This window comes from Rosa rugosa, chromosome 7, assembly GCF_958449725.1.
Source record: "Rosa rugosa chromosome 7, drRosRugo1.1, whole genome shotgun sequence".
NCBI classification, from domain to species: domain Eukaryota; kingdom Viridiplantae; phylum Streptophyta; class Magnoliopsida; order Rosales; family Rosaceae; genus Rosa; species Rosa rugosa.
The window spans coordinates 4,443,214-4,463,403 of record NC_084826.1 but is presented as its reverse complement, the minus strand read 5'-3'; the positions used below and the strand labels follow the sequence as shown (position 1 = coordinate 4,463,403).

At 39.3% G+C, this 20,190-nt stretch overlaps 3 protein-coding genes and 1 pseudogene across 3 annotated transcripts; 3 read left to right on the top strand and 1 right to left on the bottom strand.

Moving 5' to 3' along the window:
• Positions 1-3,455: 3,455 nt before the first annotated feature.
• Positions 3,456-7,072, top strand: LOC133719786 (probable LRR receptor-like serine/threonine-protein kinase At3g47570; annotated as a pseudogene).
• Positions 7,073-10,682: 3,610 nt separating this feature from the next.
• Positions 10,683-13,839, top strand: LOC133719788 (pentatricopeptide repeat-containing protein At3g05340). Its single transcript, XM_062145957.1, has 2 exons — positions 10,683-12,814; positions 13,700-13,839. Exon 1 carries the CDS (start codon positions 10,793-10,795, stop codon positions 12,737-12,739), a length of 1,947 nt encoding a protein of 648 aa, XP_062001941.1. The 5' UTR covers positions 10,683-10,792; the 3' UTR covers positions 12,740-12,814; positions 13,700-13,839.
• LOC133719787 (putative receptor-like protein kinase At3g47110) lies at positions 13,383-17,029 on the top strand. The gene is made up of 2 exons (XM_062145956.1): positions 13,383-16,369; positions 16,460-17,029. The coding sequence occupies exons 1-2, from the start codon at positions 13,603-13,605 to the stop codon at positions 16,807-16,809; spliced, it is 3,117 nt and encodes a 1,038-aa protein (XP_062001940.1). The 5' UTR covers positions 13,383-13,602; the 3' UTR covers positions 16,810-17,029.
• Positions 17,030-18,363: 1,334 nt separating this feature from the next.
• Positions 18,364-19,743, bottom strand: LOC133722692 (aspartic proteinase CDR1-like). Its single transcript, XM_062149565.1, has one exon. It carries the CDS (start codon positions 19,741-19,743, stop codon positions 18,364-18,366), a length of 1,380 nt encoding a protein of 459 aa, XP_062005549.1.
• Positions 19,744-20,190: the final 447 nt, after the last annotated feature.

Here is a 20,190-nt window from a genome sequence, read left to right as displayed (position 1 = left end):
CAAAGTATGATGCACCGTATCCTCAACTTATCACACGGGCATCCCCTTCTGAATAAGGGTCCTGTGTTTAGTAACACATTACGCCAAACTTGCTCGTTAGGAATGTTAAACTCTAGACCATCATGTGCAAAGACTAGTATATACACACACCATTTTTCTGCACAGAATGCAAGGAAAATTTGTGGACCTTTCCAACCACCATGCGGACAATTTAAATATTTCATGGTTGTGGTTGATGTATCGACAAAGTGATCACATGTTACACTATTGTCCACAAGAAAATGCTGCTTTTGCTAAACTCTCGCCCAGATCATGAAATTGTGGCTCACCACTCGGATTATCCCATAAAGTCCATAAGACTTGATAATGCCGGAGAGTTTACAGATTGTCACTTTGATGAGACAATCTTCCCGCCGTTAGGGGGAGATAAGAACGTTACCGTTCCTGATGAACGACGTGAATTGACGTGGAATGTCCCCACTATGTCTCATCTCGATCCCCGAACCGCACAATGCGATAGTGAAGTGCGGAGAATTCTAGATCTACAAAGTATAGCCCAAAATATGCCAGACGCTTTCTCTGATCTAGCTAAAGTGACCAGATCACATATACCTGCTGCAAATATGCCTGTAAGGATAGACGTCCCCGTATGACATGTCATCCCAGATGGACGAGGTACGACCATAGCGGCTAACCAGTCATATGTCCCTGCCCAGAAGTGAGGTAGACCATTAGGTTCGAAAGATTCTTATCCCCAGAAGAGGGTAAACTCGGCACAAATGAATCTTCTTGACATCGCAATCTCAAACTGATTCATCTCACGAGATAAATCCGGATTATGGGTCCGTCCTAGAAGAGACGACGTTGGGGGACGCTCCAACATTTGAACCCACTCCCGAGAATAGAGAAATCTCGGTAAACTTTGTGAGATTTGGAATTGGAATGAGATTATCATCGATGATGTGTTTGTATTTGCGGTGGCCACCGAAACTAAAACAAGAGATGAAATCGAACCTTGCTCCGTTGATGAATGTTAACGAAGAAATGACTGGCCAAAAAGGAAATAAGCAATCTAGGTCAAATTAGATTCCTTGACAAAGAGAAAGGTGTTTTGGACCTGTTGTTCCTACACCTCCCCATGTTAAACCTGTAGAATTTAAATGGATATTTATAAGGAAGCGTAATGAGAAAAATGAGATTGTGATACACAAAGCTCGTCTAGTGGCGCAAGAATTTTCTCAACGCCCTGTGATTGATTACGAGGAGGCGTATTCTCCCGTAATGAACGTCATAACGTTCCACTACCTTATCAATTTGGTAGTTTCCGAAAAACTGAATATGCAGCTTATGAATGTGGTCATAACTTATCTCTAGGGGGATCATAATACAGAGATATACCTGAAAGTTCCTGAAGGACTTAAGGTACCCAATGCAAATAGTTCTAGACCACGGAACGTGTTCTCCATTAGTTTTGAGGTGTTCACTTTATGAATTAAAACAATCTAGACGGAAGTGGTATAACCGTCTAAGTGAATATTTGATCGGGATGGGATATGTGAATAATAAACTACGCCTATGCGTGTTTATTAAGGAAACAAATTCCGGGTTTGCAATTATGGCGGTCTATGTCAAAGACATGAATTTGATTGATATTCCTGAAGAGATCAAGGAAACTGCAAAGCACCTGAAGTCGGAATTTGAGATGAAAGCCCTTGGGAGAACAAATTATTGTCTCGACCTGGAGCCCGAGCAAAGTGCAGATGAAATTTTGGTCCATCAACCAAATTACATCCAGAAGATGTTAATATGCTTTAATCAGGATAAAAGCAAGCACACTCATGGTCGTCCGAAGTCTAGAGAGAACCGTATTGTTCTACTGGTGATAACGAAGAGATATTGGTGCCAGAAGTCCCATATCTAAGTGCAATAGGCGCATTATTGTACTTGGCTCAATGCCCTAGACAGGACATCCCATTCGATGTGAACTTGTTAGCTAGATATAGCTCTGCACCAACACGCCGCCACTGGAATGGTATAAAAGATATTTTTCGTTATCTTAGAGGTACGATTGATATGGGCTTATTTTATCCCTATGCATCAAGAAATGGATCAAACCCCCTTGATCCTCAGAATGATGCTCGCCTTGTTGGATATGCTGATGTAGGCTATCTATCAGACCCACACAAGGCGCGTTCCCAAACTGGTTATGTCTTTACCATTGGGAATACGGCAATTTCTTGGAGGTCTACAAAACAGACCCTTGTTGCTACCTCTTCGAATCATGCTGAGATTCTAGCTCTTCACGAAGCAGTACGTGAATGTATATGGTTGAGAGCCATCACAAAGCATGTTCAAAGCACATGTGGATTGCATTCCACCACTGATGAACCAACCACTATCCATGAGGATAATGCTGCTTGCATCGAGCAAATGAAGACAGGTTTCATCAAAGGAGACAACACAAAACATATTGCACCAAAGTTTTTCTTCAATCAGCAACAACAGGAGCATCAGAAGATTGAGGTCAAGCAGATTCGATCTGAAGACAATCGTGCAGACCTCTTCACTAAGTCACTACCAAAATCTACATTCCAGAAGCATGTACAAGGTATTGGTCTACGTAAATTATCTGAATTACCTAACATGTAATTTTCAGGAGGAGTTGAATCAGGGGGAGTATCCAGAAGCATACCCACTTGACCATCGTGTACTCTTTTGTCCTTCGTCCAGGGTTATTTTGTCCCACTGGGTTTTATTACCTGGCAAGGTTTTAACGAGGCACATTTTTAGTATGGTCGCTCCATCCTGAAGATGTTTTTGATTCAACATATATGCATTTGCTCATCTTTTCCCTTCGACCACGGGTTTTTCCCACTGGGTTTACCGGGCAAGGTTTTGGTGTAGCAACTCTAAATGCATCCCTCTCGTAGACATGCTACTTACTTCTGATGCTGATAAGAAGACTCCACTTATCTCCGAAGCTGTGATATTACTACTTCACACTCATGCGCGTTGTGCTCTTTTTCTCCTTCGACCAAGGTTGTTTTTTCCCACAGGGTTTTTATTACTTGGCAAGGTTTTTGACGAGACAACTTAAAAGCGCACAGCCTAGGCAACACTATTGACATGAAATATCCAAGGGGGAGTGTTGTAAATTATTATGGATATATCATGTAAATTATTGTATATTAGAAGATGCTTTCCTCTTTCCTAGTTTTAGGGGATCCATGTTTTAAGGAGGACTTTAAGGGTCCTTGTTTTATGGAGGATTTTAGGCTATATGTTCCTTGTCTTCCACTACATATGTAGTCCATTTCTCATACATGGAAGAAGATGAAAAACAGAAAATACTACACTTATTATCTGCATCTAAACTCTCTCTCTCTCAAGTTCTTAGAAGCAAAGCTCTCTCAATTTTCTGAAACACTTTCTATGTTCCTTTTACAACAACTCATTCATATAAAGAGAAATTTTTCTATGAAGAACGAAGCCAGAGAAAGAATGGCATACAATCTGAACTATTGTATAACAGAAATGGTACTATGTTTTTTCTTCATTTTTCTTGTTCTGCCATCTAAGTCTGCATTTCCTTGTGAGGATTCCAGTGATTGCAACACTCTGCTCAAATTCAAGGAGGAGCTGACAAGTGATCCCGAAGGTCATCTTCAAACTTGGAACAAAGCCAATCCCTTCTGCAACTGGACTGGAATTACATGCCACCAAAGTCTCCAAAACCGGGTTATAGGCCTTGAACTGATAGATATGGGCTTGCAAGGAAGGATATCACCATTCATATCCAACCTCTCTCTTCTTACCAACCTGTCTTTACAGAGCAATGGGTTCCATGGACAAATTCCATCTTCCTTGGGATTACTTAAAGAGTTGGCATTTCGGAATGTAAGCTCAAACAAGCTTGAAGGTAGCATTCCAGGCTCATTACATGGTTGCCAAAGCTTGAAAGTCATAGACTTGAATGACAACAATCTATCTGGTGTTCTCCCTAAAGAACTCGGCTGGATGAAGAATCTAACATACTTGGCTCTCTCCGTAAACAATCTCAGCGGACTGCTTCCAGCCTCACTTTCAAACTTGACGGAATTGACAAAACTACAACTGGCCGTCAACTATTTTACTGGAAAAATCCCACCAGAGCTTGGAGCATTAAGAAAGCTAGAGATTTTGCATCTCCATACAAACTATCTCGAAGGCTCAATACCTGCAGTAATTGGTAACTGCACTGCTTTACGCGAAATCTCGCTGCTTGAGAATATGTTAAATGGAGAAATCCCTTCAGATATGTTTTCTAAACTCAAGAATATGCAGAAAATGTACATGTCAAACAACAAGCTTTCTGGGAGAATTCCAGTGACCCTCTCCAATCTTTCACAGCTGATACTGTTTGATGTTAGTCTGAATAATTTAGAGGGGGAAGTTCCTGCAGGATTGGGCAAGCTAGAGAACCTTGAGAATTTCTACTTACACACCAACAACTTGGGTGGCGGGTCTGGTAATTCTTCTATCAGTTTCTTGATTGCTCTAACTAACTGTTCATATCTGCAAAAACTACACTTGGGTTCGTGTTTGTTCACTGGAAATCTACCATCTTCAATAGGTGACCTTTCAAAAGACCTCTATTACTTGAATCTTTTTCATAACCACATTACAGGAAGTATACCAGATAGTATCGGAAACTTAAGCGGCCTGGTAACCTTGTACTTGTCATACAACAGTTTGGAAGGAAAAATTCCATCTTCTCTTGGCAAGCTTTCGAATTTGCAGAGGTTATACTTGAGGAACAACAGAATTATTGGGCCAATGCCAAAAGACTTGGGGATGATGCCTAACCTTGGTTTACTAGAACTTGGCAACAATTCGATTGGTGGGCCAATTCCGCCTTCACTTGGTAATCTCTCACAGCTGAGATATCTTTACCTGTCTAGAAATCGCCTATCAGGAAAGTTTCCGATTGAGCTTACTCAATGTTCTCTTATCATGCTGCTTGATCTATCTTTCAACAACTTAAAAGGCTCTGTTCCTGTACAGATTGACCGTTTTTCCAATTTAATTAGCTCTCTCTCTTAATCTTTCGAACAATAACTTCGAAGGACAGTTGCCTGCAAGCATTGGAAAGCTGGTAGATGTACAGGCAATTGACTTGTCTGACAACCAGTTTTCTGGGTCCATACCTACATTGATGGGAAGCTGCATATCTTTGGCGTATCTAAACATGTCCAACAACATATTTGAGGGGACTATTCCAGAGTCGTTGAAGCTGATCACTCAACTTGAAGTTTTGGACTTGTCACTTAATCGATTAAATGGCAGTATTCCAATATGGATTGCTAAAGCACAGATGATCAAGAATCTCAATTTATCTTATAACAGGTTATCAGGAGAAATTCCAGACACTGGGAGGATAAAATCTTTCAATAGAAGCTCATTCTTGGGGAATGTGGGGTTGTGTGGTGGTTCTGCACTACTTGGTCGTCCGCCATGCGTAGTTCAAAAGAGAAAATATACGATAAGAAAATCGATACTTTACTCTTTGGTTGCAGCAGTTGCAGTAGTCTGTGCTCTGGTTGCTGTCTTTGTTTATTGGTTCTTCTTCTTCAGAAAACGGGATTCAAAACCAGAACACCGTGAACACAGAATGCTAAGAGTAATGGGATCACCAAGCCATCATGGAAGTCGAATTTTCACCCAAAGGGAACTTGAAATTGCAACAGGTGAGTTCAATGAGGCTCATCTCCTAGGTAGAGGAACCAGCGGAGCAGTCTATAAAGCAGTAATTGACAATGGGGAAAATATCGTGGCAGTGAAGGTACTGCATGGTGATGGTAATCAGAGTTACAGAAGCTTCAAGAGGGAATGTCAAATCATGTCCGAAATTAAGCACCGGAATCTTGTAAGAATGGTAGGATATACCTGGAACAAACAGTTCAAGGCTCTTATTCTCGAGTATATTGACAATGGTAACTTAGCACAGCATCTTTATCCTGGTGAACTGGAGGAAGGAGCATGTGAATTATCGTTGAGGGATAGAATGTCAATAGCTATAGATGTTGCCAGTGGCTTGGAGTATCTTCAGGAAGGTTGTCCAGTCCAAATTATGCACTGTGATCTAAAACCAGAAAATGTGCTTATTGACAACAATATGGTGGCTCATGTAGCAGATTTCGGGATTGGGAAGCTCAACGCAGCTGAGAAATCCAACGAATCACATGTTAGCACAACACATTTTCTACGTGGATCAATTGGTTACATTCCCCCAGGTATGCATAATCACATCACTAGTTTCACATCTATAAAGCAAACATTGTGGTTAATAGAGTTTACTTGTATTACAGAATATGGACAAGGAATTGAGGTATCAGCAAAAGGAGACATCTATAGCTTCGGTGTCATGGTGCTTGAGATGATAACAAGAAGAAGACCGACAAGCAATATGTTTCCGGATGGGCTTGATCTAAGGAAGTGGGTGGTTTCTTCGTTCCCAGACCATGTTTGGGATGTTGTTGACAGTACATTAAAGGAGATACAAAGCACACATGGCGCTTTGGATGAGCTTGAGAAATGCTGCATTCAAATGCTTGATGTGGGGTTGATGTGCACAGAAGAGAATCCACAAGAAAGACCTGCTATGTCTTTTGTTGTGCAGAAGTTGAAACAGGTTATGAAAAGCTCCAATATCATTTGAGACTTGAAGAGAAGATATAACTTCTACATTCCTAGGCGGATGGAGGGCTAGGCGATGATTTTTCTGCAGAAGACACGGAGTTGTTCTTTGTTTATGGATTCGTTTTAAAAGCAGGCTCAAATTGACTTGTAATAAATTTGGAGTACTTTTTTTTTTGACCGTGTCAAGGGGAACCCAAAGGCTTCCTAGGCCCAAGATAAACCCCTTCGGCGCATGTGAAATGCTCCAACTGTGCATTGCAGCACAGTGCCTGGCCACATTGACAGCTTCGGGGTTCGAATCTAGGTTGGAGAGCAGACCCAACTAGGCAAGAACCACTAGGACACTTGCAGTGGTTTAAATTTGGAGTACTTAGATAGGAGCTTGATTGTTACCCCGCCAATTTTTTGTCTTTTAAGTGTGTAGACTCTAGCTCTTTGGCTAGTTATCTAGTACAATAAATTCTATTTAAAAAAAAAAAAAAAAAAAAAGACCATGTCCAACAATTGAGGGCTAAATTTTAGCCCTTTTAATATTTTATGGGACTGCACTAGCTAGTAATGCCGCAAGCAACCTAGTCCAAAGTCATTAGTTAAACCTTTGGTTAGTTGCTTGTGTGCTAGGGGTGTTTTAGTAATTTATAATTTATGAGTTTATTTTATTTAGCATTTAGTCTCTTCGGACAAATGGATGTGTCCCACTGATTTGGCCATTTAAGCCTATTATGCTCTTTAGGAAGGGATTTCTAGTCGGCATAGTTTGGACTACAGAACTAGTATAGGTAAACACATTTACTTTTGCCTCTCTTGACGTCTTACCAACAATAAAAGAGGAATTATTCAATCATCTATGTCTCATGAGATTGTTTCTTGATCTTTCCTTTTGATTATATCCATTTGTTCATCGTGGTTGCCCAACAGTTATATAATTGTATTCTTGCTTGCCCCTAGCACCATTTTAATATTGTGTGGCTTTCATTGTTCCTTGCAATGTACTCACTTGACTAACTTGCCTACAAGCAAGTGCCGCGCGATCTTCTTTGCGCCAAATTATTATTTTAAAATGGTCCGCTAGGACCATTTTAATATCATGTGGCTTTGATTATCTTACGTTAAAATTTTCAAATTATTATTTTCTCTAATTATCCTAGTTTATATTAATAAGTAGAAAAAAATAAATTGGGTTTAAATTGCTTATTAATATTATCCTAACCAACAGTTAATTATTAAGAGTACAGCCTAGTACCATTTGGTAATCTAGTGGCATAAGTCTCCTTCGTATATGAAAGTTAAAGACTAGTTTGTTTAAGGACAAGGATAGGTAATAGAATAATTGGATGCTTTCATTGATAATATAGTGGCCTATTTATATAGAGGATTACATGTATAATATCTTGGAGTACAAAGAATACCAATCAAATACGGATTAGGAGATCTAGAATATTTTACCCTATTACAACTAGAACAAGTAATCATGTTTGGGCCAGGCACACATAATTCGGGTTTCCTTCAACATAGTTGTTGCAATTCTCAGTTGTTGATACAATAAAAAGATAATAATGTAAGTGTATAATTCTAAATTAATTCTAATTACTTTTTCAGAGCAATCTTTATTGGGTAAATGTCTATTTATCCAAATTTCAGCTACTTTAACTCAATTTACACCATCATCTTATAGGATTACCCACTTACCCAACAAATTACATATTTTTTTCTCTAATACCCAATTGAGTTATTTATTTTGTTATTTATTTATTTTTGGGACAATTTTGCCCTTTTTCCCTTTGCCACATAGTGAGTAAGAGTAGAAGAGAGAAAAGTCAACGGAGACTTCGTTAGACTCCGGTCACCGGACTTTGCTGGAATCCTGCATGAGGTCTCCGAAATCTCACTGGACCTTGCCGGAACCTCGCTGGAGGTTTTATTGGGGGGAGGGCAATAAACTATTTGGGTTTTATTGGGGGTCAATAAAACATTTTATTGGAGAGCAATAAACTATTTCGGTTTTATTGAGGGACAATAAACGTTTTATTTGAGGGCAATAAAAGTTTATTGGGGCAATAAACCCGACCATGAGAAACACCATACTATTAGTGTTACATTTTGTAATGGCGACATAATAGTTAGTAGGAATTGGACAAAAGCCATTTTGTTTGAAAAATATATGAAATTTGGGTTCCTCTCTCCTTTAATTTTGAATTTTAAACTTGGGTTCCTTTCTGTTTTCTACAGCCGTTATTTGCCTTGTTCTCTTTTCGTTCGTCGAGACCCATTCCACAATTTTTTTAGTTTTTTTTTTTTAGAATCACAATGTTTTTATTTGAATACCAATATCAGCTCCCAGAGATAGATTTAGCTTTTTTTTTTTTTTTTTTTACTTAAAGAGGATCAAAGGGTTTCACTCCTGCCCTCATGGTGACTCGAACCCATGACTTCGTACATAGGTAGTGGGTGCTCTAACCACTGAACTAACACCACTTGGTCAGAGATAGATTTAGCTTCGCTTCACCACCACAAGGTAAATTATTTCACTGTAGTTTCGATTCTGTAATCGTTTTTATTAATTCAACAAAAACCTGTAAAGAATTGAATCTCACAAGCATCTTTGATTCTAGATCTACGATTTGATATTGATTTTGCTTAATTCAATTTCAGATGGTTTCTTGGTATTCGCAATGGTGGGTTTCATATGTTTGCAGGCGGTGTTGTTGGTTTATTAGCCGAAAAGCATCCTAAGAATCCATCCTAATCCAGATCGGACCGAATTTGGATCAATTGTTGTCGGAGAGAGAGAAGAATGGCTGGTCAAGAAACTCCTAAACCCTAGCTACTCAACCCTATGGGTCCCATGGAGGACACAAACCCACTTCATAAAGAGCAAGCCATATGGTGCCTCAGCTACCGTCTAATATTCGGAAACTCCGCCCAGTCTGTAGATTTTCTGGATTTTATGCGAAGAACCTGATATTACGCTGTCAAAATTTTCTCTAGATTTTTCCTATCTTCTTCAAGCTTCACTTGCAAATCTATAACTCATAGCACCATGATAGCTATGTTATCATGGTGTTAGAGCTCTGGCTCTTGACTCATGGTTTACTTCTGCAACTGTACGTGTTACGGCTTAACTACTACAATCTCTCAGCAAAACCTCATACTCGGTAAGCTTTGGGATTTATAGTATGCACCAAGGGGCCAAGCTTCCATTCAATATCAATGTCACTAGAAAAAACAAGCCAAGTTCGAATTTTCAATTTATGAAACCGCCGGGTTGTTCCTTAAAATTAAGCTCACAATCATATATTTCATCTTTTTTAAAGCTTTGCTTAAGTTCGAGTGTAATTCAATCTCGAACATGTTCCATAATCAACCCGAAGTTGAGCGCCGAATAAAGTCCTCGAACTTAAATCATTAAGGACATGTTTACTTACTTAAAATGTAAATGAAAATGGAGGGAATGATTACGGTGTAACATATTCATGCGTTTACTAAGACATAAAGGAATCAGAATGATTCTGAGGTAAAAATATTCCTGCATTTACTAACACATAGAGGAATTGAAATAGATGTAGATCTCATCTCTTTGTCAGGAATCGATTCCTGAATACTCAAGAATTTGATTACGAAGAGAGGAGATGAATTTAGGAATTAAAGCCTCTGGAATCAAGACCGATTCCTTTCTTCTCTCATTCCAGTTGTCTTCGATTCATGATTATTTTTCATTCCAAGTAAGTAAACATGTCATAAAACTATTAGATCGACCTTTAATTAAGAGGAGGATTCAGAGCATCGACGTGCATTTGCACCAACATGAATGGATAGCTGGATAACATCAAGTTGACTTTTAAAAAAATATTAACTATAAATATCAACAGTTAAAATCATTTAATAGGTGCTGGATCACTTACACTGTCGATCACTTTAATCACCTTAATATTTGTCTCGGACTTGACTTATTTGTTCGCCTCTATAATATAGCTCATTGGGCCGGTACCACCTATTGGATCGGTCTTCCATCATATTGCGCCGACTACTATAATGTATAGCTAATTGGCCCGAGTTTGAACCCTAATTTTGAAACAGAGCGGGAACGATTAGTCTTGCGAGTCACGTTTCATGGATGAAATCCAAATGGGTCTTTCCCTCCTCCCCCTCTTGGGCTTCTTCTCTATTCTCTCTTCTCAAAACCAGGGTTTACCAAAATCCCATTTCAGAAACCTCGGCATTGGTCCTCAACCATGCCGATGTAAGCCTGCTTCTTTCTTTTTGTGGGAAAAATCGTCACTTTCAATTGGGTTCTTCCCTCCACGCCTCTATCATTAAGAACCCTGAATTTTTCGAACCCGAGATTCGCAATGTCCTTGTAATGTGGAACTCTCTGCTCTCCATGTACTGGAAATGTGGTCAAGAAAGGGATGCAGTTAAGGTGTTCGAGGAAATGCCTGTGAGAGATACGGTTTCGTGGAATACTATGATATCAGGGTTTTTGAGAAATGGGGAGTGTGAGATTGGTTCTGGGTACTTCAAGCGAATGCGGGAGTCGGGTTTTTATCGATTTGATAAAGCTACTTTGACTTGCATTATAGCGGGTTTTGATGGGGTGGAGTGTTGTTACCTGAACAAGATGATGCATGGTTTGGTGGTTTTGAATGGGTTTGAGAGGGAAACTGAAGTGGGGAATGCTTTGATAACATCGTATTGTAAATGTGGGTGTTTTGGCTCAGCAAGACGGGTTTTCGATGAGATGTTTGAGAGGAATGTGATTACATGGACAGCGATGATTTCGGGCCTTGCACAGAATGGTTTCTATGTTGAGAGCTTGAAGGTGTTTGCGGAGATGCGGAGTGGTGTGGTGGAACCGAATGCTATGACGTTTTTGGGCTCACTCATGGCGTGTTCTGGATTGCAGGCGATAAGGGCGGGGCGTCAAATTCATGGACTTGTATGGAAATTGGGAGTTCAATCAGACCTGTGCATTGAGAGTTCATTGATGGACATGTACTCAAAATGTGGTAGTGTGGAAGATGCATGGAGAATTTTTGAGTCCACCGAAGAACTTGATGAGGTTTCCATGACTGTTATCCTTGTGGGATTTGCACAAAATGGGTTTGAGACTGATGCTATCCAGATTTTTGTGAAAATGATGAAGGCAGGGATTGAAATTGACCCAGACATGGTTTCAGCAGTTCTTGGGGTATTTGGTGTTGATACTTCTTTAGGCCTGGGAAAGCAACTCCACTCTTTAATTGTCAAAAAGAATTTTGGTTATAACTCTTTTGTTACAAATGGGCTTATAAATATGTATTCCAAGTGTGGAGAGCTGGAGGATTCGGCTAAAGTGTTCACTCGAATGCCTCAAAGGAACTCGGTTTCATGGAATTCAATGATTGCAGCTTTTGCCCGTCACGGAGATGGCTCCAAAGCATTACAATTGTATGAAAAGATGCAAATGGAAGGCGTACAACCAACAGACATTACATTTCTGTCTCTACTTCATGCTTGTAGCCATGTTGGGTTGATCGAAAGGGGCATGGAGTTTCTGAACTCTATGAAAGAAGAACATGGGATGAGTCCGAGGCCAGAACACTATGCCTGTATTGTTGACATGTTAGGTCGGGCAGGACTTCTAACTGAGGCTAAAAATTTCATTAAAGAACTGCCTGAGAATCCTGGTGTACTTGTTTGGCAAGCATTGCTTGGTGCTTGTAGCATTCATGGTAATTCTGACATCGGTAAATATGCTGCAGATCAGTTGGTTTTGGCAGCACCGCAGAGTCCCGCACCATATGTTTTGCTTGCCAATATATATTCTTCTGAAGGAAGGTGGAAAGACAGAGCAAAGACTATTAAGGGGATGAAGGAGATGGGGGTGGCAAAAGAAACGGGTATTAGTTGGATTGAAATTGAAAAGAAAGTTCAGAGCTTTGTTGTTGGTGATAAAATGCATCCACAAGCAGAGATCATTTATAGGGTTTTGGCAGAATTGCTTAGACTTATGAAAGATGAAGGATATGTACCGGATGAGAGGTTTTTACTTTATTACTTAGATCAAGATGAAAAGAGATGAGAGCAAATCCTTCAAAGCAGACTTTACCAAAATCAAGTACATTGTATTTTTAGAGACAAAAGAAGCAGGATTGAGGTGTGTTTATTCCCACACTCTACAAATTTTCTCTGTTTAATATATATCCTTGTAGGAGTTGAACTGTTAAACTTCTGCATGTGGCCATGTGGGTTTGTGATTTCTTATATCAGGAATATTTTTTTTCTTTTTTTACTCCTAGGACGAATTTACAGAAGCTGGTAGATTTCTAGTTGGGTTTTTCATACAGTTCATCATATCTGGTAGTTAAAACAAAAGCGAAACTGAACAGCATAAGATATATATGGCTTCCATTCTCCCATTTGATATATGTATTTAGCAGATACTATCTTTGCTTTCGAGAATTTATGTACAACTTGATATTTAAGTAGGTCCTTATGAAATATCGGTTCTGATTTATATGTGGTTCTGCTCTCTGAAAGGAGCCTCAGCTATGGCTGCCAGCAAGTTCTCCCTAAATTATTATCCAGGGCCAACCCTAGTTGACCACCAGACCAGGGTTTAATGATGTGGTCCTTTAATACATTGCAAGTTACAAGGACATGTACACCTACTTGCCAGAAATAGTAAATAGCTGACGTATGTATACAAGTGTGCAAGTCCCAAGTCTGCCCTTGCTTCTTTTAATGTCACAGCTTCAGAATTTAGCATCCATGGAGAAACAGTGACACATATCATAATAAATTGTAGCCAGTTCGAATTGTCATACCTGCCAATTTACTCACTGTTCTGGTGGTTCATCTACCATTACAGCAATAATAATAAAAAATTCCTACTTTCTTAGGACCTGTTATATCTGTAAAGAGAAATTGTTCTATGAAGAAAGAATGGCTTACAATCTGAACTATTGTATTACAGAAATGGTACTATGTTTTTTCTTCATTGTTCTTGTTCTGCCATCTAAGTCTGCATTTCTTTGTGAAGATTCCAGTGATTGCAACACTCTGCTCAAATTCAAGGAGGAGCTAACAAGTGATCCCGAAGGTCATCTTCAAACTTGGAACGAAGCCAATCCCTTCTGCAACTGGACTGGAATTACATGCCACCAACGTCTCCAAAACCGGGTTATAGGCCTTGAACTGATAGATATGGGCTTGCAAGGAAGGATATCACCATTCATATCCAACCTCTCTCTTCTTACCAACCTGTCTTTACAAAGCAATAGGTTCCATGGACAAATTCCATCTTCCTTGGGAATACTTAAAGATTTGGCATTTCTGAATTTGAGCTCAAACAAGCTTGAAGGTAGCATTCCAGGTTCATTACATGGTTGCCAAAGCTTGAAAGTCATAGACTTGACTTACAACAATCTATCTGGTGTTCTTCCTAAAGAACTCGGCTGGGTGAAGAATCTAACATACTTGGCTCTCTCCGTAAACAGTCTCAGCGGAGTGCTTCCAGCCTCACTTTTAAACTTGACGGAATTGACACAACTAGAACTGGCTGTCAACTATTTTACTGGAAAGATCCCACCAGAGCTTGGAGCATTAAGAAAGCTAGAGATTCTGTATCTCCATACAAACTACCTCGAAGGCTCAATACCTGCAGTAATTGGTAACTGCACTGCTTTACGCGAAATCACTCTGATTGAGAATATGTTAAATGGAGAAATCCCTTCAGATTTGTTTGCTAAACTCAAGAATATGCAGAAAATGTACATGTCAAGAAACAAGCTTTCTGGGAGTATTCCAGTGACCCTCTCCAATCTTTCACAGCTGATACTGTTTGATGTTAGTTTGAATAATTTAGAGGGGCAAGTTCCTGCAGGATTGGGCAAGCTAGAGAACCTTGAGAATTTCTACTTACATTCCAACAACTTGGGTGGCGGCTCTGGTAATTCTTCTCTCAGTTTCTTAACGGCTCTAACTAACTGTTCATATCTGCAAAAACTACATTTGGGTTCGTGTTTGTTCACTGGAAATCTACCATCTTCAATAGGTGACCTTTCAAAAGACCTCTATTACTTGAATCTTTTTGATAACCACATTACAGGAAGTATACCAGATAGTCTCGGAAACTTAAGCGGCCTGGTAACCTTGTACTTGTCATACAACAGTTTGGAAGGAAAAACTCCATCTTCTCTTGGCAAGCTTTCGAATTTGCAGAGGTTATACTTGGGGAACAACAGAATTATTGGGCCAATGCCAGATGACTTAGGGATGATGTCTAACCTTGGTGTACTAGAATTTGGCAACAATTCGATTGGTGGGCCAATTCCGCCTTCACTTGGTAATCTCTCACAGCTGAGATATCTTTACCTGTCTAGAAATCGCCTATCAGGAAAGTTTCCAATTGAGCTTACTCAATGTTCTCTTATCATGCTGCTTGATCTATCCTTCAACAACTTACAAGGCTCTGTTCCTGTACAGATTGACCGTTTTTCCAATTTAGCTCTCTCTCTTAATCTTTCGAACAATAACTTCGAAGGACAGTTGCCTGCAAGCATTGGAAAGCTGGTATTTGTACAGGCAATTGACTTGTCTGGCAACCAGTTTTCTGGGTCCATACCTACATTGATGGGAAGCTGCATATCTTTGGCGTATCTAAACATGTCCAACAACATATTTGAGGGGACTATTCCAGAGTCGTTGAAGTTGATCACTCAACTTGAAGTTTTGGACTTGTCACTTAATCGATTAAATGGCAGTATTCCAATCTGGATTGCTAAAGCACAGATGATCAAGAATCTCAATTTATCTTATAACAGGTTATCAGGAGAAGTTCCAGACACTGGGAGGATAAAATCTTTCAATAGAAGCTCATTCTTGGGGAATGTGGGGTTGTGTGGTGGTTCTGCACTACTTGGTCGTCCGCCATGCGAAGTTCAAAAGCAAAGATCTAAGATAAAAAAATCGATACTTTACTCTTTGGTTGCAGCAGTTGCATTAGTCTGTGTGCTGGTTGCTGTCTTCGTTTATTGTTTCTTCTTCTTCAGAAAACGGGATTCAAAACCAGAACACCGTGAACACGGAATGCTAAGAGTAATGGGATCCCCAAGCCATCGTGGAAGTCGAACTTTCACCCAAAGGGAACTTGAAATTGCAACAGGTGAGTTCAATGAAGCTCATCTCCTGGGTAGAGGGACCTTCGGAACAGTCTATAAAGCAATTGTTGATGACGGGGATACTATTATGGCAGTGAAGGTTCTACATGGTGACAGTATTCAGAGTTACAAAAGCTTTAAGAGGGAATGCCAAATCATGTCCGAAATTAAGCACCGGAATCTTGTAAGGATGGTAGGATATACCTGGAACACACAGTTCAAGGCTCTTATTCTTGAATATGTAGGAAATGGTAACTTGGCAGAGCATCTCTATCCTGGTGGACTAGAGGAAGGAGCATGTGAATTAACATTGTGGGAAAGATTGTCTATAGCTATAGATGTTGCCAATGGCTTGGAGTATCTTCAAGAAGGTTGTCCAGTCCAAATTCTACATTGTGATTTAAAACCAGAGAACGTGCTTATTGACAATGATATGGTGGCTCACGTGGCAGATTTTGGGATTGGAAAGCTCATATCAGCTGACAAATCCAATGAATTGCATGTTAGCACAACGCATTTTCTACGAGGATCGATTGGTTACATTCCCCCAGGTATACATATCACATGATTCACATCACTAATTTCACATTTATACACCAAAAAAATTAGATGAGTAATTTAACAGACTACTTACATTACAGAATATGGGCAAGGAAATGAGGTATCAACTAAAGGAGATATCTATAGCTTTGGTGTGATGGTGCTCGAGTTGATAACAAGAAAAAGACCAACAAGCAATATGTTTCCAGATGAGGTTGATCTAAGGAACTGGGTACATTCTTCGTACCCAGACCATGTTTTGGATGTCGTTGACAGTGCACTGAAGGAGATAAAAAGTACAGAGGGTGCTTTGCAAGAGCTTGAGAGATGCTGCATTCAAATGCTTGATGTAGGGTTGATGTGCACAGAAGATACTCCGCAAGAAAGACCCTCCATGTCTTTTGTTGTGCAGAAATTGACACAGTGTCTCAAAAGCTCCAAGTTCATGTGAGACCTGGAGAGATGGTGAAACTTCTACATCCACAAATGTAGGAGTAGAGTTTTCCAATTCTGGTTTATTATCGAGTTTGTACTCTAAAGTTATTGTCAGCATTTTTTTTTCTACTATATATGTGGTAAATTGTAACATAAACTATGTAGGGGGAAGAATCACCATTATAAACTATATATGTGCTATACTCTCTTATAGTTAAAGCCAGGTTTGAGAACAATCGCTATCAAAAGCCAAAGAAGCAACCCAAAGCTTCACCACCCCATGTAGATTTTCTTCTTTGTTTTGACCCTGTGATTCTACAACTGAAGGTATGCGTTATTATACGCTTCTGCTCATAGGTTGAATGGTTGACATCAGATTTGATTTTTGTTCATTACCATTTTTCAGGATTTAATATGTCATGAAGTTTGAGATGCTGAATCTGAATCCTCTGCTTTGTCAGTTGGAAGTATAATAGATAACCCATACCACGAATAATTCTGGTGCAACCTATCCACATGAAATATACCCGCATTTCATCCATCCGAAACTGGTTTGATATACAAGCTTTATACTGTAACATCAAGAGGATTCATCATCTTATGAGAATGAATTGCTGTAACTCAAGTCTTGACTAATGAAACTGTGGAATCTACCGGCAAAGAGTGCTCTACTGGCTACTCCATTTATTTTGAAATGGTGGTGACATCGTGAAAAGATAACTCTATTACAATGAAACATAATTACTAAATGCACAGCTTTTCTACTGTGTTGTCGCCCTCTAGCGGATCCAATAACACTTAGCTTCACTCGATATGTCACTAGGCAGCAGAGACCATTTGACAAAACAAGAAACTCGCCGCTTACCTACAACAGATAGGGTACTTTGACTGTGCATGTACAAAGACATTTATCCCGACTTGCCATACACAAAAAATGCAGGCACTAATTGTTTTGAAATTTTATCCTACATTAATTTAGGGACGAGCTGGAGAGCAAACTCAACAAATCCTTCCTACTGCTAGTGAATTAGCATAATTTGGTCTCCTCGAATTTTGTTTCTATTAAGTTGTTTGTTTTCTCTCCTTCTATTTTATTGGTATATGCCTCTGTCTTGTTCTTGAGAACGTCATATTCCTCCTCTTTGGTTGTTACATGTTTCACTGTTTCTCAATAAATTAGGTTGGAGAGAGCTTATGCACTTCCCACTCTCCATTCCAACAAAACCAAAAAAGGTCTTTATAAGCATCCAGTTTTAAAAGAGCTTGAATGAAATTTACTTTCTGATAGAAAGAATTAAAGAACTTTTTTTACCTCATTGTGTCGATTATGATCGCCGACTCGCCGCTACCTTTTGAAAAAAAAACAGCCTTTTCTTCTATATGTAGCATCATCCGGCAAGCTTCATATCGGGTCTATTATATATTGGGGAGCTTTGTGGAATTAAATTAATTAAAATAAATTCTGATTTAATATTTATATCGCAAATGTCACCAATGTTTATTTATCTATAAAAAAATATATAATCAAAAGAAAATACAAAAAGCGAGGAAAAAGGGATGGGTGACATTATTAATCAGCACCACCACCATTGGTTATGCAATTAGTTGGCTTGAAGGAGACCACATTTTTATCTAGGTCAAAACCAATCAAGAAATTTCTCTGAATATTGCCTCCATAAATACCATAGTGGTCACCAGTGAGGTCCTGTGAAGTGGTGTTCGACATTCCAAAGCAGGTTAAGTTTAAATCTTTGTTTGGAAAAAATATTTGTTCCCCCGTGAACTGCAATTTTTGACCACCCTTGAAATTAATAGCCACTTTCGGTTCTTTTGGAATCGTCGTACCCTCGATGCAAAGGTGACTTTCATCATATTTCTCGTCATCTGAAATGAAAGAATCCAATTTCGAATCAAGTGTATCAAATGTCTTCATGAACTGAGTTGCCACCCGGTGAAAAAAATCTTGAGGTATATATGTTTTCGGTGTGCCAGAGTCGATCCTCATTTCAAGCATTGTCGTCCCTGTTGAGTTAAACGGAACAAAATCATTTCCAATAGTAATTCCTTCTACTTCGATCATATAAGCATCCCCGCGTGATTCGAGCAATGGTGTGGACACCACCCCTTCACCCACAACTTCACTCCCTTTTCCGAAATTGATCTTGCTTTCGATATTGGGATCAGCATCCCTAGGCACGAAACAATGAGAGAATTTTTTGCCTCCAGCATAGGGAGCAATTTGAGAAACAAATGACAAGTTCCCTCCTCCAAGCCCAATTATTCCCATTTCATCGTCCGTGTAAGTAGCACCTTTCTGCTCTTGCGCACACCCAATAAGAATATCTTTTAGGGTTACAGCCTTACCTGATGTGGTATTTAAGGTAACTGTTTCTTTAGCCATTACACCTGTAGAGAATGTCGTATCTAAATACTCGAAATAATACCTGCAAGTGTCTTTAGGATCTTTGCAATAGCCATCATCTTGTTCGAACTGGCCGAGAATTTTGCACTCACCAGCAGAACAAGGAACATCCTTATAAGTTGAGGATTTTTTCGGGTCAAACATGCCATGTTTCGTCTCTTTGCAAGTTTGACATGGCTGGCAATGTGTCCATAATAGAGTGCTGCCTGTATCAATTGCTAAATAGATATCGAAGGCCGGGGTTCCTACGGAGAGCTTCATAAGATGTCCATCTTGTTTATCTGGATCAGTTTGTAGTGTAGCTTGTGGCGTGTCTGGACCTATCAAACGTCGACCAGATTTGTGGTGTCTGGGTCTGTGCAATGGTGGATTTTTGAAATTTATTCGAATAAGATGCGCACTGAAGCCACCATAATTATTGTCGATATTGGCTGCTGCTATAACAGGACAATATATAAGATGAAATAAAAGAATAGCAATTACTGCTCTAGTATAATTATTCTTGTGTAAATCGCAAAAGGCAGCCATAAGTGCAATTTGAGGCAAGATCACGATGGATATAATATCACAAATCTCAGAATATCAAAAATTACTCCAGGGTAATGGATGCATGTATGAAACTTACCACCTTCTCTTTAAGTATCATAGATCTTTAAATAAAGGGTGGTGGGTCAGATGTGGAGATATGACCTTAGAATGCGTCTTCTAAAAAAAAATTTGAAGGCAGCTCAGCCATGTTTTCCTGAAATAATTCTGCGCCAATAAGTTGTAACTATAAATAATGAATTTAGATAAATGAAACTCATTTACTATACTTAATCCTTTCATGAAAAAGGAATAGATAGAGGTAGAATTAGTAAAAAGAAAGAAAGAAGAGGAAAAATAAAGGAAGAAACTTAACTCAATTATTGATCGAACCAAGGACCTGGAACAGAAAAAAGAAATGCAATCATTTGGTATATAGGAAATTTATGT

What these genes read in the sequence shown, in the direction of transcription:
- LOC133719788 (XM_062145957.1), top strand. Translation starts at nt 10,793, where the DNA reads ATGAAATCCAAATGGGTCTTTCCCTCCTCCCCCTCTTGGGCTTCTTCT.
- LOC133719787 (XM_062145956.1), top strand. Translation starts at nt 13,603, where the DNA reads ATGGCTTACAATCTGAACTATTGTATTACAGAAATGGTACTATGTTTT. An exon ending in GATTGGTTACATTCCCCCAG is followed by an intron (nt 16,370 to 16,459) that starts GTATACATATCA and finishes CTTACATTACAG; the next exon opens with AATATGGGCAAGGAAATGAG.
- LOC133722692 (XM_062149565.1), bottom strand. Translation starts at nt 19,743, where the DNA reads ATGGCTGCCTTTTGCGATTTACACAAGAATAATTATACTAGAGCAGTA.